Genomic DNA, 16,455 nt, shown 5'->3' with positions numbered 1-16,455 from the left:
CCAGGCCCCTGCCTCAGAACCCTACTTGTGCTGAAACGTTGGGTGGAAGTCATTTGTCAGACAGCATTCGGAGTAGGAACAGCTATTGGATAGAAAATAGGTCAACAGATATCATAGCGAAGCATATTTTTTTGCCAATTCATGGTGCTCATTAACAAAAGCAAATACTTTCCAGTGCCCTAGACATATCGATGGATTTGCCCTTTTCTGCTCTAAATATTAACTTTATAAGCCTCATTCATGGTTTACCTAATCCTAAACTCAGACATTTGTGGGTCAGAGATAGGAGGAGTTATGTTAAATGCACAGTAGATGTAATGGGGTGAGTTTTACTCTCCCCCACATATTGAATGAGGACACGTGGAAAGCACCTCATGCAGCAGAGCCTAATCCAGGCAGACTGTTATTACTTGGCCGACTTGGAAATGTGAGCCGAGATCACACTTTCTGAGGAGCCTCGGAGGTCTCTGGGCAGGGTGAATTGCTAGATGGTAGCTTAAAAAAACACAACCAAAGTAAATTCCGTAAGGCCAGCTTGTTCCTACTTTCTTCATTGTTGAAATGACCTGTGATTTAAATGACCTGTGATAGACAGCTTCCCATTCCTTTGCACCTTGGAATGTACCCTGTTGTTCCTTGAGCCACTCTTCCCAAAGGAAGCACCTCAAAAAGGCAGGGACAAAGGGCACAGGTGTCCTGCTCCTGCCCACTGTCCTCGTTATCATGCGTCTGGCCTGCCCTGGACTTTATCACAAACCAGCAGCTGTTCCTGGTGTGATCATGGCGTGGGGTTATTAGAGATGCAAAAGCCGAGCTCTCTGTACAAACTCTTCCTTAGAATGTTCTCTCTTTCCTCCGTACCAGCTGCGGGGTAGTGATAATGAAATATTAAATTCATTTTCAGATATCAAGATGAACCATCTTTCTTCTGTCCTTGACTGGACAGTGATCTGGTTTGCTGGTTGGTGGGCATACAGGAGAACTTCACTCAGGCTAATTGAGATGGAGCTTTAGTATGAGTGGCTAAAATGCTTGAATTAAAGATTAAAAGAGAGACAGCTCCTTCAAAGTCTTCAACGAAAGGCAGTAACAAGGGCCACTTACAAGGATTTACTCAAAGAGAAATAATGGATTAAATGGAATAAATCCGTAATACAGTATTTATATTTATTTCCACATCCCTAAAAAGAAGGTTTAATACTTGAAATATCCTTAATCCTATTAAGTATACCTTGCATGCTTATTTCTCTAATATTCTTTTTTTCTTAATATTACAAAGCTACAGTTTAACATAGGTTAATGGGATTATACTGACTCAGATTTCAGCGTTATCTCCTTTCCATAAAACAGGAGACAGTGTTTGCAAATCATAAGGACTGGAGAAAAACGTACAGTCTGCCAACCATAAACGTTGGGTGGAGAACTTTCCTACTTATGTAGTAACTTCAATAATTCCAGTTTTTGAAGGGGATGGTATGTTATGGCTATGACACTTAACAGCTGGACGGCTATCTTGATCGGCGAAAAGAACCCCAAACAGTCATACATTTTCATTTATTCAAAATGGAAAATAGGGTCTGCCTAATTCTGTCATGCTGCCGGATTGTGCTGTGCCAAAAGAACTTTAACGTGTTCGTGTTTAAGCTGTACCCACAAAGATGAAAAAAACGATTAAAACCCCGGGAAGCACATTTAAAATGCTAAACATCGCTTCCATATCAAGTGGGGAACATTGATGAAGTTAAATATACTTGCATATTGATTTGCTTGAATTTATTCAGAAAAACACTTGCCTTTGATTTCCTTTTTTTTTTAAAAAAAAGGATTTTAAATTGAAAATTACTTCTCAGTCTTAAAAATTAAGGACTCCTTTTCAAGCATTTGTGGGCCTTCTATGGGGGTTATGCCGAAGGTCTTTTAGAAAAATATATATTCCTTTTCCTGTGTGTGGTACCTCATGGTCCTGTGTGTCATTCCTTTTTAGTGGATGCGAAATAAAAGCTCATTTTTCCTATGGTTTGCCTAAGTTCTAAAATTTGAACAACATGTGATGAGCGAAAGGAGAGAGGAGGGCACTAACCTGAACACGTGGGTGGCATCTCGTTTTCCGCGGGCACCTAGGCTGCTGGCCTGTTCGGCGAGGAAGCAGGGTCACAGCTAGTCTAAGAAAGACTGAAAGCAGGGTGTGCCTCATTGCAAAGCTCATGAGGCTTTTCCCCTTCCTCTGCTGAAGTACCTTCTCCCTCATCTATTATCCAGGAGGTGGGGACAGATGCATTTTAATCTGTATTGCCCTGTACAGGTCCCAGACCTGTTGACTCACAGTCAATCCCCTGGTGGAGGCGAAGGGCTGAACACACAAGTATTTTGAAAAATAACCCCAGGCATACGCGCTGCCTCCTTCCTTCTACTTGAGAGCAATCTCTGTTTAGATACCTAAATTGCTCTTATTTTTTAAAAAATAATAATAATTACATAGTGACTCAAGAGCAAGGGAACAAATCTGAGCAAATATCCCCCTTTAAAATTAAAGATCTGAGGTGCCTGGGTGGCTCAGTGGGCTAAAGCCTCTACAGACTCAGCTCAGGTCATGATCTCGGGGACCTGGGACCGAGCCCCACATCGGGCTCTCTGCTCAGCAGAGAGCCTGCTTCCTCCTCTCTCTCTACCTGCCTCTCTGCCTACTTGTGATCTCTGTCAAAACAAAATCTTAAAAAAATAAAAATAAAAATAAAAATTATAAAAAATTAAATTAAAGATCTTACTTAGAAACAAACAAGCTTCTGGTTTTGGTTGAAATCCTGAAGCCTTTGGACTGTGAAGATTCCAGGTTATTTCTCAGTAGGAAACATCTTAAAATTTCGTTTTAAGGGATGCCTGGGTGGTTCAGTCAGTTAAGAGTCTGCCTTTGGCTCAGGTCATGATCCCAGAGTTCTGTGATTGAGTCCTGCATCAGGCTCCTTGCTCAGCTGGGAGCCTACTTCTCCTTCTGCCTGCGGCTCCCCCTGCTTATGCGCGCTCACTCTCTCACTCTCTCTCTCTCTCTCTCTCTCTCTCTCTGGCAAAAAAATAAAATTAAATTTAAGAAGAACTTTGTTTCAAAATGATTTAGTCATAAATACTTCTCATTTAAGTCCTTTTTGGGATATCATATCTCAAAGATAGTAGTCAATAATTAGGTAAAATCAGTGATGAAAAATATGTAGAACACTAGTGATATTTGAATAATCTTTTGAATAAAATACTTGAGTTGATTTGACCTGAAAACATAGTGAAAACACCTAATTTCACTGTTTTGGTTGAACATAATTCTATTCTTTAAATCAGAGTCTTTTTTTTTTTTTTTCTTGTAAGCTCATAAATGATCTGAATTCTCACTAATCTTTACTAATCTTTTGGAACACTGTATAAGGCACTAAAATTCACTCGGCTCATGAATTAAAATATTTTTGTTTTGTAGTACGCTCTTCAATTTTATGAATATTTGTGTTTCCATGTAATTTAGCAGTATATGTTGCAACTCAGTCATATTGCTTGGCAGTTTTAGTTGAATTCAAAATAGAAATCACTTTCTTTTTGACAACTAGTATAATGAATTGGCTGGCTGTTGTCAAATTTTGTGAAGGAGGAAAGAATCCTTTTGTGATTTCAGCAACACACTTATTGACATTTATGGGGTTTGGGATAGTGTTTGAAACACTTTGTCACATAAGGTGGGTTTGAAGTCAAGCTATCGGAAATACCTCGTGTAGAATTTACCTTTACTCTCTGGTGTGATTATTCTGCAATCGACTGATTTGGAGATTTCTTCACTTTCTGTAGGAATCATGAGGTGTGATATTGATAACATATTTTACTTTGAAGATTACAGAAGTTAATTTAGCAAGGTATAGGGATCTGGGACAAAATGTATTAAACACTGGTTTTGCTCTGTGCATGCCTGTTTTGCAGAGAATTTTAAATATAACACTACACTCGCAGAATGAACTGTTTTATAGATTTTCCTTCAGCCTATACTTGAAAGATGGGAAACATTTGTACTGTGCTGTGAAATGTCTCATGGTGTTCTCTTAAATAGCATTAACTTCTTGTATGTGCTTCTCTACTAAATTCTTTGTCCTGTAGTAAGCAGAAAATACAGCTTTCTTTGAAACGATTGGATATTCTATTTCTCTTCTCAAACCTCCTTTCTACTTTATAGTTCCTACAACAGCAGCCAGCACCCCTGACGCCGTTGACAAGTATCTTGAGACACCTGGAGATGAGAATGAACACGCCCATTTCCAGAAAGCCAAAGAGAGGCTGGAAGCCAAGCACCGTGAGCGAATGTCCCAGGTAAAGGGACTTTTCCGTCCTTTACTTTACAATGAAGGGGAAATTTGGGCCTGGCCTCTGCCTTGGAGTTTCCGTAGGGGCTCTGTGGCTGATGAATGAATGGCTAGGGGCCGAAAGGGCCTTTAATTTTAACCAGATCTTTAAAGGCATAAAGTCTTAGTTTTATATGTTTGCTCTAAAGATATGGTTTGGGGTGTTTAGAATCCTCCTTGAGCATGCCACTTAGGAGAGATCCAGTCCCACTAAGTAAAGCAGGAATTCATAAGCACAAATTAAATTATGTCTGCAGCATTCTCTCTGGTTTTATTACTTTGTATATACATAGCCCTGTAACCATGATGTTGTACATTAAAATCCCTTAAAATGATCTGTTAGTAAAGATGAATTTTTTTTTATTAGATGCCAAAGTGTTATACCTTTGAATCTCACATTTCTTCCAAAGCCAATTCATAGGACCAGGGGAACCTAAAAGCAATGTGAACCATAATGATCATGTCACCTTGTTTCGTAAACGATCGATAATATAGCAGCGGTTCAAGACGGGTTTCGCACTCGACAGCAAAGCAATGCAAGGAACACAAGAGATGACATTTGGCACTAGAAGCTTTCTTGCTCCCGGTGCAGTGTTCTTTTCACCACATTGTGTGGCAAACCATGGCTTGTTTGTTGTTTAGCAGATTCTTTATAAAACAAATTGAAAAATTTGTTCAAAACCTGGCTAATTTATATCTACGGATATCAATTACAATTTCTGATATGGCTGTACCTGGTGGTAGATATTGTATTTATTAACAATAAATAATAATTTTAGCCCTTTCTCAGATGCTTCATTCATTCATTCAGCAAATATATATATCAGCACTTCCTTGTCAGTTACTGCCTAACTTGAAGCCTACAATTCAGAGTATGAAAACCATAGGAAAAGTCAAATTTAAGGAAACATAAGTGAGTGAATGAGGAAATCTCTCAGGTCAAAGTCAACCATTCCCTTTTTTTGGTGTTAATATTCTGTAGTAAATACCAGAAAGTATTACTGATTTGGGTAATATTTAGCAGAAATACTTAAAGTTTTCTTAATAGGACCCATGGGTTAGTCTGCTGTGTATTTTCTAAGATCACAGGAAGTCTTTAGAAGATGGCATTAGTCATGGGCTTTAATTTTCTATACTCTCCGGAATTTTAACATCTGGGGCCTTACCAACTCTAGGGAGACTGCTTCTCCCGGGGTTAGCCAGTTCCTAGAGGTAGCAAATGACTAGCCTTCGGGCACACCTTTCATAATCAAGCCAACCTCTCCAAAGTCCATTTCTACCAGATACCTTCTTCATTTTGCTCCTACTCTCTGACCCACTATCCACCTGCCCTGTTCACTTCTAGGCTAGGTAATAGATAGCTAGGGAAAACCCTCATGCCCATATATCAAAATTGTTGAACTGCCCAAATCTAAGCCTGCTTCACCTGTTTACCCTGACTCACCCATTCCTTCCTGAGGAAACCAGAGACTCCTGGCTACATTTTCCCCTCACTTCCTCTGTCTTAACAACCCACCCTGGGGCTTCCCTCCTTCCTTCCTCAGTGGCATGGCGTGGCTTGCCGCTCCTCTCGGGAACTGTATGTGAGTAACAATCTTTTCAATGGCATCTGTCCCCTGATCTGTTGACCCCACTATACTTGAATATGATAAAACCTATATTTTATTTTTTATAAACCTATCATATATTACTTGCTTCAGGGGGTAGAGGTCTGTGAATCATTAGTCTTACGCAATTCACAGCACTCAGCATAGCACATACCCTCCCCAGTGTCCATGACCCCGCCACCCCATCCCTCCTACCCCACCCCCCAGCAACCCTCAGTTTGTTTCCTGAGATTAAGAGTCTCTTATGAAAACCTATATTTTAAAAAGAACTGTTTAGGGGCACCTGGGTGGCTCAGTGGGTTAAAGTCTCTGCCTTCAACTCAGGCCATGATCTCAGGGTCCTGGGATCGAGCCCCGCATCGGGCTCTCTGCTCAACGGGAAGCCTGCTTCCCTCTCTCTGCCTGCCTGCCTGCCTACTTAGTGATCTCTGTCTGTCAAATAAATAAATAAAATCTTTTTTAAAAAATTAATTAATTAAATTAAATTAAAAGAACTATCTAATGTATCTGGAAAGACACAATTACTTTTTTTTTTTTTTTTTTTAAGATGAGCGACCGTGATCCATGATGCTTGAATTTATTTTGGAGTAATAACAAGGGAAGAAAAAAGCTAAAATACTTTAGCTGTAGAGTATAATGTGCAATAGCAGTTTTTGGCCATGATGAAAACCTAAAAGCAAGTTGAACTAGGCAGCTAGGTAGAATGGAATAGTAAGATTTCACCTGAAGGCAATTCTGGAAAGCAGGACTTTTCATTAGGAAAAACACAGGGGTGCCTGGGTGGCTCAGTGGGTTAAAGCCTCTGCCTTCAGCTCAGGTCCTGGGATCAAGCCCCACAGAGGGCTCTCGGCACAGCAGGGATCCTGCTTACCCCTCTGTCTCTCTGCCGGCCTCTCTGTCTACTTGTGATCTCTGTCTGTGAAATAAATAAATAAAATCTTTTTAAAAAAAAAAAAAAAAGGAAAACACAGGCTAATATATAATCACGTTAAGAAAGCTGTTGAGTCGTATTTATTGGCCCTGAAATGGCATCTTTTAAACTTAAATCCTATCTCACTGTTTCCCTGCGAAGCTTTCAGAGCCTTCTTACTGGCCTCAAAGTCCATTTCAGGGACAATGAAGTCCAATAAAAGAGTAATAAAAAAAATAAACTCAAAGCTCCCATTGGCATCTCCAGTGCCAAGTAACTTACTTGTGATTTTTTGATCTACATGTCAGTTTCAGATATTCTAGATCTTTCCTAGAATAGTAACTTAGTTTAGCACGTTTATTTAACCATTATAAATCTTTCTGGAATTTCTTCATCTTTTAGTTATTATACATAACTGTGTATCTGACCTAACTTAAGAGATGTGATCCTAGAGCAGAGTACGCTGTCTGCTTATTCCAATGGCCCCAGGATAGAGAGATGCCTGAGATTAACATTTTATCCCCTAATCTGTGGGACTGAATTCTAAGGACTGTTTGCCTTTGTATTTGCGTAGCTGCCTCTTAACTCTCTATGTATTAGTTGTCATTTTCTCTACAAGAAACAGCCAAGTCTTTGAAGATCCATAAATCTGATGATCCTGATACTTTTGTTCATTCAGTGGGGAGTTGCTTTACAAGACCATATGGAGCAACCTGAGAATTTTAATTTCTTCTTATTGTAATTTTTGTTACTATTTGTTTTCTTATAAGCACAGAGATTTGACGGTGGGGGGAGTTTGGTATTTGGGGGCCTTGGTATTGGGTTGTTGGGCGTCATGATAACTAAACTTGAAGATTTCTGTTTGCATATGTTCTCAGTTGTGTCTAGAAAATAGAAGATTCTGAATAGTCTATAAATACTTTGATTATATATTTATATATCTTATAATAATTATACAGATTACTTATGGACTTAGCAGTTGTAATATATCCTTAAAATGAAATTCTTCAAAATGAAATTTGACCTTTCTCTGAATTTATTATTTTTAAGATAAACATCAATATCTTAGGAATAGTCCTTTTCCTGTCACCAAATACAAGAAAACTTAGCTCACCCATTGAATTTACTATTGAACAATTTTTATATAATTATATATGTAATTTATATATACTTGTATGTATATTTATATATTATATATAACTAGACATTCATATAATTAGCTATATAAGAATATAACTTATATAAATCATATATATGATATATATGTAATTTTTATGTTTTATAATGGCAAATTGGGCAGTAGAGGATAAAAGCATGGTCCTTAGAGCCACAAAGATCTTGTTTTATATCCTTTATTCTCCATTTTTCTTTTTTCTCCGTGACCTTGAGCAGGTGACTTAATCTGGTCCATAAATGGAGATCACCATGACTATTCCCACAGATTTTATAAAGCACTTAATACAGAGTCTGCTATGTAACCAATCTGCAGTAATATTATCTATTACTGGGACACCTCAGTGGTAGCCATTGTTCAGAGAGACGTTGAGCCTACAGTGTACGCTTACCTTGCATTAAGTAGGCCTAGGGTGATGGTATCAGTGAATCTTTTTATTTGTATAGGATATTGTTAAATTCCTCTAAAAATCAAATTCGGTATCATTTTATACCAATGTTAATTTTCAGTTTATTAGCTAAATAAATATAATTATTCCCTGTAGTTCCCCAGCTCACAGTTTACAGGCCAGGTTCTGAACGTGCAAGGTGGAATAGTAAAAATGTAAAGATATACAAGGAGATCAGTTTTCAAAGTCCAGTCAGACATTTGTCTTCTCTCTCAAACTAACTTTGAGATTCCTTGCCTGAAGAGTTCGTAATAGAGCACTGCCACTGTGAATATTCTCAGAGCAGGAAATTGACATATTTTTATTGCAAGCTGCAAGCCTTATCCATAAAGCAAAGGTAGTCCTTCCGTAGTCCCCTCCCTACGGCTGCCCTTCATTACCTCTTAGAGACACTGAGGCATCTGGGATAATGTTTCTTTTCTTTTGTATTCTCTTCTTATTCATAGCAGTGGGGCATTTGTTCTAATCTTGTTGTGACCTTTTCAGGTTATTTTTTTACATGTTCTTCAACAATAGTAGAAAATTCACTTCACTCTATTTTCTCCATAATTTTTATAGAGACCACAAGGAAGCTAGTCTTGTATCATACACAGCAAACTAATGCTAGAGTATAAAATACCTAAATAAAAGCCCACACAGTGATTTGATAAGTTATTATCTCATAGAAATTCTCCATCACTAGTTTTTTATCCAGGTCTATCTCTCTCTCTTTTTTAATCTTGATGTCAGAAAAATCGATTCCTTGTGGAATAAATACTTATAAATAATAGGCTCTTATGGTACGGAAATCAGGTTCTTTTATGCTTTGTGTGTCTACAAAATATGCAAGTACGCATCTGTCAGTAGATCATTACTTTGCTTCCTTGATCTTCCCGTTCTTTATTTCACCTGGCTCGTTACGAGTTGCACTTAGAAAAGCTCTGCTTGACAGCAGAGTAGTACACTTGAAAAGGAAAGGCAGCCATAGGTGGTTAAGAATCTAGTATCATTTCATTTCAACAACAGGCAGCTGCAGACTTCTCCTCTTTGCATTCAAGTCAATGAACGAACCTCTCTCAGGGTAATAATCCTGGGTGAACTTCAAGGATGAGAAGAGGAAGCTTTCTCTTCCTACCAAGCAGATTAGCCTGGTTACTAAATTAGCATAACTTGCCAAAAATATGTTTGGCTACGTTCAGAACATTATAATGTGTACTCTCTTGGAATTTCTGGAGGTACTTCGGGTATTCTTTGCCATGCATGATGGTGGTGGGTGAGCAAAAGACCCTCATTACCCGTCAGTGGGTGGCTCCGAGGAATTGTGACACTGGAAGCCTTCTTTTCCTTCCTCCATCGTGTAACGTCTTTTTGGTAGTATGTTCACGGCGTGCGCACGCACGCATAAAATGTTCATGCCTTCCCCCACTTTACTGTTTGAAAAATACAGTTTTAAATTTTATAACTTACTTTCACAAAAGACTAAAAATGCACTCAGTTTAATGGAGGAAATCTTTGTTCAATAAATAAATACATATATATATATGCCTTTTATGAGTCGTTGACATTTGTGCACATCAAATAAAATGACTTCCAGCCATTCCTGAGGAAGAGCAAAAAAGACCAACTTTGTTTCAAAGGGCCATATTCCTTCAATAAATGTGAGCCCTGTGTTTAATATTCTGCTACGGTAGATGATTTCCATCTTAGTGGGAGGTCAGATAAACCATTTTGAGATAGGACTGGAATGTGATTATTTTTTAAAATGTTTAAAATGTCAAGTACAGAAAGGAAATAATCTCTCATTAAATATAAATTGGGGGGGGAAGAACTGATGATTATGAATTCAAATGTTTTTTCATTTTGTAGGTCATGCGAGAATGGGAAGAGGCAGAGCGACAGGCAAAGAACTTGCCTAAAGCCGACAAGAAAGCAGTTATTCAGGTAAAACCCGGGCTAGTTTACCCAGCAGCACAGGCCTACACATTTCCCAGCATCTCTGGATGAATGGTCGTATTCCCCGGGGGGTTGTTCATAGTCCCATCAATCTGGTCTGTGGCTCATAATTGTCCAGTAATTCAGTTTCTTAAATTTTTTTCTTCTATTTGGCTTTTAATTAGCCCAAGTTACAATTCATTTCCATAAAACTCCTATTGTTATTTGCCGCCTGCTTTGTATCAATAATATATCTTTCTGATGGCCAAAATCTGCTGCTGCTTCTTCCTCTGGAAAAAATTACATCATGATTAGAATTTGTGACAGGAACTCCTCTCAAAACTACCTTCGAGGAAACGGTGAAAGTCTCCTGGCCGTTTTCTGAAATTAAAGTACTTCGAGTAAGAGGAATTCTTTTTATCTGCCATGGAATTCAGAGTTTTAAGAACACAGAAATTTATCCTGTATTATGGTTAGTCAAATCAGTCTTCGGGGACTAAAGATAAAATAGTGATTTACGGTGAGAAATCAGGTCGGGAGATGGAGGACAGGTAAGGGAGGAAGCCCATAAAACACGGTGAATTAGTCAAAAAGTGGGAAGGACTATAAATCTTTGAGTGAAATGACATACGATGCCCAGTTGGAAGCAGTTGCCTCTGCTGCCCCGTCCTCCTTGTTCCGTCCCCAACTGACGTGTGTTTGCAACGACAGCACTTCCAGGAGAAAGTGGAGTCTCTGGAGCAGGAAGCCGCCAACGAGAGGCAGCAGCTGGTGGAGACGCACATGGCCCGCGTGGAAGCCATGCTCAACGACCGCCGCCGCCTGGCTCTGGAGAATTACATCACTGCTCTGCAGGCCGTGCCCCCTCGGGTAGGTCTCCCGGCTCCCCTAGGGCACCGCACACACACGACGGGTGGCAGGAGGTCTATATATACCCAAGGCCAGCTTCCCTGTCTAATGACCTATAACCAAGCGTCACGGGAAGTTGGGATTTTGGCCAAGGTATCAGGATTTTTAAAGTCATAACAGGAGCTAGAACTCAAGTTTCCTGCTCAGACCAGCCTCCAGAGTCTCTGAGGGGAAAGCCCTCGTCAGTCATGGCGTCCACTCATGTCAAGAGGCATCAGGAGGCCCACAAGGTTTTCAGCAATAAACGCCCAGGAAGGCTTAGCAAGCAAATGCACGCGTATCTCTTCAATGAGCCTTCGTGGGAGAGTTTACTTCAGACAGCAGGAACATTCTGAGCACCAGCGTGTGTGCATTTTGTCTGTCTGTTCTATCCGTTACTAAGGAATTGATAGTAAAGTCTGACATTTTCTCGTGTGAGGCTGTCAGGTTTTGCTTTTTGTATTTTGAGGCTTTGTTTTTCGGTGCGTAAACATTCAGAGTTGTTACGTCCCCCCTTCACCCCGCTGTTTCTCATTATGAAATGCCCTGCTTCTCCCAGGTCATGTGTTTTGTTCTGAAATTACTCTGTCTAATAGTGAAGCTATTTCAGCTTTATTTTGATCAATGTTATCCTAGCATATCATTTTTCCATCCTTGTGCTTTTGTTTAACCTATCTGTCTTTATATTTGATGTGCATTTCCTATAGGCGGCATACAGTTGAACCTTGCCTTTTAATTGAGAAGAACACTTCATGAACTTACTGATACAGTTACACCTAAATCTGCCATCTTGCTCTGTTTCCTGTTTGTCCCATCTGTTCTTTGTCCCCTTTTTCTTCTTCTTTTTTTTTTGGCCAAATTTGGGCTAATAGAATGTTTTTTATGATTTTCTTTTGTGCTCTTTGTAGGGTTTTTAGCTGTAACACTCTGTGTTTTGTTTGCCATAGGGTTTTAGAAAATGTTTCTAATAGTTCACAATATTATACCAGTAAAAGTGATATTATGCCATTTCAGGTATATTAGAAGACACTCATACTCGAATTCTTCCATTTTCCTTTTTCCCAATCTTTGTGCTGTTGTTATCATACGTTTTCGATACTACATTATTATTAGTTTTCTTTCAAACAATAAGTTATCTTTTAAAGAGTTTTACATAATAAAAAAATAATTACCATTTCTGGTGCCCTTTATTCCTTGTATAGATCTGTCTGGAATTGTTTTCTTTCTATCCAGAGGACTTCCTTTAAAAAAATTTTTAATACATGTAGATTGGGAAAGAATTCTTTTGCTTGGGTATATCTGAAAAGATCTATATTTCACCTACGTTTTTGATAGACATTTCTGCTGGGTATAGAATTTTAGGATGAAGTTTTCTTCTTCAGCCACTTTAATGATGGTGTTCCATTGTCTTACTTGTGTAGTTTCCAATAAGAATACTTTTATCCTTTGTCTCTGTAAATAATATATCTTTTTTATTATTTTTTTTAAGAGAGGGGGGAAGTGGGCAGAGGATGAGAGAGACTCCAGAGCAGACTCCATACCCAGCACAGAGACCAATACAGGCCTCAATCTCATGACCCTGAGATGTAACCTGAGTCAAAATCAGAAGTCTGATCCTTAACTGACTGAGCCTCCCAGGCGCCCTCTATCTTCTTTTTTTAAGCCCTGCTGCTCTGAAGATTTTCTCTTTCTCACCAGTTTTGAGTAATTTGATTATGATGTGCCATAGGGATTTCAATCAGCTGGTACCCCCATCTGGCTGTTTTTCATCTCGTGCATTTCATATCTAGAAGTTTATTAAGTGTTTGAACCTGTGGAATGCATTATATATAGTAACTTGTAATACCTTTGGTTGCAACCTCTAACAGCTATGTCAGCTTTGGGTCGATTTTGATTGATTTTTTTTTCATTATATGTGATATTTTCCTTCATTTCATACCTAATAGTTTTTTATTGGCTGTTAGACACTGTGAACTTTACCTTATTGAGTGCTGGGTACTTTTATATACCTCTCTTCTTGAGCTTTGTTCTGCAGTGTTGTTAAATTACTCAGAAACAGTTTGATCCTTTCAGGTTTTGCTTTTAAGATTTGTTCGGTGGGATCAGAGTGGTTATCAGCTTATGGCTCCTTATTCTCCAATATGGAGGGTTAGGATCCTACCAAGTAATCTACCATGAGTACTGGTATTCATGTTTTCCTGTCTGGATGGTGAGAGCAGGTGCTACTTCTGACCTGTGTGAACACCAGGCACTGTTGCCTCTAGTCCTTTTGGATGGTTTTTTCCTTCCCCACGGCCTTGGTTGGGTTCTTTTACTTGCATGCCCTGATCATTATTACTTAGCTACTTCTCAAGGGGCATTGCATGTACATCTGGGCAACTCTCTTCTCCTGGCACTTGCCTGCGACTGCCAGCTGCCTTCATCCCTCTAGACTGTCAACCTGCCTTCACTGATGGGAGTCCACCAGGCTCAAGCTGGTTCCTGCACCTGGAGTTATCCCTCTGCCACCCCCCATACCCCCTGAGAAATGTGAAATTCCTCTCCAGAGTTGTATCAGACAATGGATCACTACCAAACTCAAGTACTTCCTCAAATTAAATTAGCACTATTTAAAAATCTAGACCTCTACCTGTGCTTCTGACTTCATACTTTCTCAGAGCTCATATTAAGGCAACTTACAGCCTCACGAAAGATGAGCTAAATGTGATCTGAGCCTTCCTTTTTGTAACTGTCAGGATTCTACTTCCTAGATGGAGAGAAGACAGTGATACTGCCTGACTAGCCAACATTGTCTGCAATCTGTAGAGCATTTAGCCTTAAGCAAGCTCCTGTACAGTTAAACTAAAGGCTAGATAGGAATTTCTGTTTAAAATAAAGCTTCCTGGGCACCTGTGTTGCTTAAGCAACTGCTTTCAGCTCAGGTCATGATCCCAGGGTCCTGGGATTGAGTCCCACGTTGGACTCCCTGCTCAGCGGAGAGCCTGCTTCTTCCTCTATCTCTGCCTGCTGCTTCCCCTGCTTGTGCTCAATCTCTCCCTCTTTCTCTCTGTCAAATAAATAAATAAAATCTTTTTAAAGAAATTTTAAAAAGGCTTAGGTCCTGAAAAACTCAGGAGCTCCTACTTAGCAAGAACTGAAATGTGCTAAAAGATGAGAGACAAATTACAAAAGATTTCTTTGTAATTCTGAGATTTTTTGGTGTCTTTATAGATACTTATTCTAAATCTCCCATTAGACAACATCCTTTTTTTTTTAAGATTTATTGATTTATGTATTTAATAGAGAGAGAGAGACCATGGTGGGGAGGGGCAGAGGGAGAGAGAGAATCTCAAGCAGGACGCTTAATGGACTGAGCCATCTAGGTGCCCCCTGACTATAATGACTTTGAAGCGTTCTCTGCATGGAAGTGACAATTAGGAAATGTTTTCATGTATTTCTGTCTTGTCTGTGTGCCAGTCGTTTGTGTTATATTTTTTCCCCAGTGTCATGATGGCAGCCATCTTCATACTAAAATTAGTCTCCTTCTTATATCTGATATCTCACACTCAGATTCTCAACATTTGGTTGAGGGGGAAGAAAAAAATTGGCACTTTGTTTAGCACCAACCTCCTTTCCTTTCTCATTTCTGATTAGTTTGACCAAATGTTAAATTTTCCTGAGATTCTGGAAAACTGCCACGTAAAATTCTTTGGTAGAAGGTTAATGTAATAGTTTGTGAGATATATCATCAAAGAATGTGATTTTTGTCCCAGGATGGAGATTAAGTCCTTTCTAACAGCAGGGCAATAAATATTCAATAAGAAGCAGCAAAATCATTGGAGAAAATAAAGGACAGAAATTAATGGGTACAAAATTGAGGTCCTTAACTTACCCATTTTAAAAAGTTTTCATGTGATATTGCAAACTCCCCTCTCCCTACCACTCTTCATTTTCTGCTAATCACTTCGGGTCAAAAAAGGAAATATGGGCATTTATAGAATAGTGTAGAGAGCATGTATCTACATGCCAAGGTAAATATGGGACATCTGAATCTCAATATAATGGATGGTAAATAAGTTAAAAAGTATTTGCCTAGTTCTTAACGTTGAAGGCACTGAGACAGATGAGTCCCAAGATATTTAAGACATTCTTCCCTCTAAATTTTAATACACCAAAAATTTTGTAATGCTGATCTGAACGTACTTGAAAGTACATCAAAGTACTTAAAAGTACCTAAAAAGACTGCTGTGTTGAAAATCACCTTATATGCTTATTGTCCATCCATTCATCATTCATCTATTTATTTTTAGTTGAGATTTGTTAAAATTGATGAGCACAAGGAGACTCGTTGACTTGAGGGCTTTTAAGGACAGACCCAGTAACAAACAAGTGGAAAAGAGAACAGGAGAATCAGCACTCATTGAGCAAAATCCTATAGCGTATAATGAGTGGTTTGTATGGTGTTTCAGGAAACCTCTCAATAGGACCTCCTTACCTTGCTTTGACTCTGCCAGGCTCAACAGACAGATCTTCTAAAGACCAACAGGAAGTATATATACCAGAAACACTAGTGCTTTCTGTTTTTAATTGAATTAAGTTAAATAAAAAATTATGAAGTGGTGGGCGCCTGAGTAGCTCAGTCAGTTGAGCATCCAACTCTTGATTTTGGCTCAAGTCATGACCTCAGGGTTGTGAGATTGAGGCCCACAGTCCCACATTGGGCTCTGTGCTCAGTGTGGAATTCTTTTGAGATTTTCTCTCTCCCTCTTCCTCTGCCTCCTAACTGAGCTCTCTTGTGCTCTCTCTCACTCTTTCAAAATAAAAAATAAAAATCTTAAAAAAAATTAAAAAAAATAAAATGATGAAGCATGTAGGAAAAGCATTAGTGTGAAAGCTGTCCTGTGCCTCTGAGTCCATAGTCATCACCAGATTCGCTCCACCGCAGAGCCCTGTTTCATCACTGCCTTTGAAGTCAAAATAGCTCTTCATTAGATATCATCAAAACATGCAGCACCGGGATGTCCTATCTCATTCCAGCATAGGTCACATGTACAGATTAATATGTTGATGTCTTGTTTTCATTTCATCCTTCAAAATCAGAACCCATTATGAAAACATAAATACTTCATTTTTTTTGACAAATGCATGCTAACACATTATTTAATGATCCA

The 16,455-nt window shown here is 39.0% G+C and overlaps 1 protein-coding gene across 6 annotated transcripts in view; it reads left to right on the top strand.

The window, feature by feature from the left end:
* APP (amyloid beta precursor protein) overlaps positions 1-16,455 on the top strand; it is a 264,540-nt gene that overhangs the window by 175,514 nt on the left and 72,571 nt on the right. For all 6 annotated transcript variants that reach the window (XM_059164528.1, XM_059164527.1, XM_059164526.1 and 3 more), the window contains 3 exons: positions 4,202-4,335; positions 10,352-10,426; positions 11,129-11,287. In XM_059164528.1, coding sequence (XP_059020511.1) covers positions 4,202-4,335; positions 10,352-10,426; positions 11,129-11,287 — 368 coding nt within the window. The remainder of the gene's footprint in view (positions 1-4,201; positions 4,336-10,351; positions 10,427-11,128; positions 11,288-16,455) is intronic.

Source organism: Mustela lutreola, chromosome 2, assembly GCF_030435805.1.
Source record: "Mustela lutreola isolate mMusLut2 chromosome 2, mMusLut2.pri, whole genome shotgun sequence".
Classification (NCBI taxonomy): domain Eukaryota; kingdom Metazoa; phylum Chordata; class Mammalia; order Carnivora; family Mustelidae; genus Mustela; species Mustela lutreola.
The sequence above is the reverse complement of the archived record's forward strand: the minus strand, read 5'-3'. Positions and strand labels throughout refer to the sequence as shown.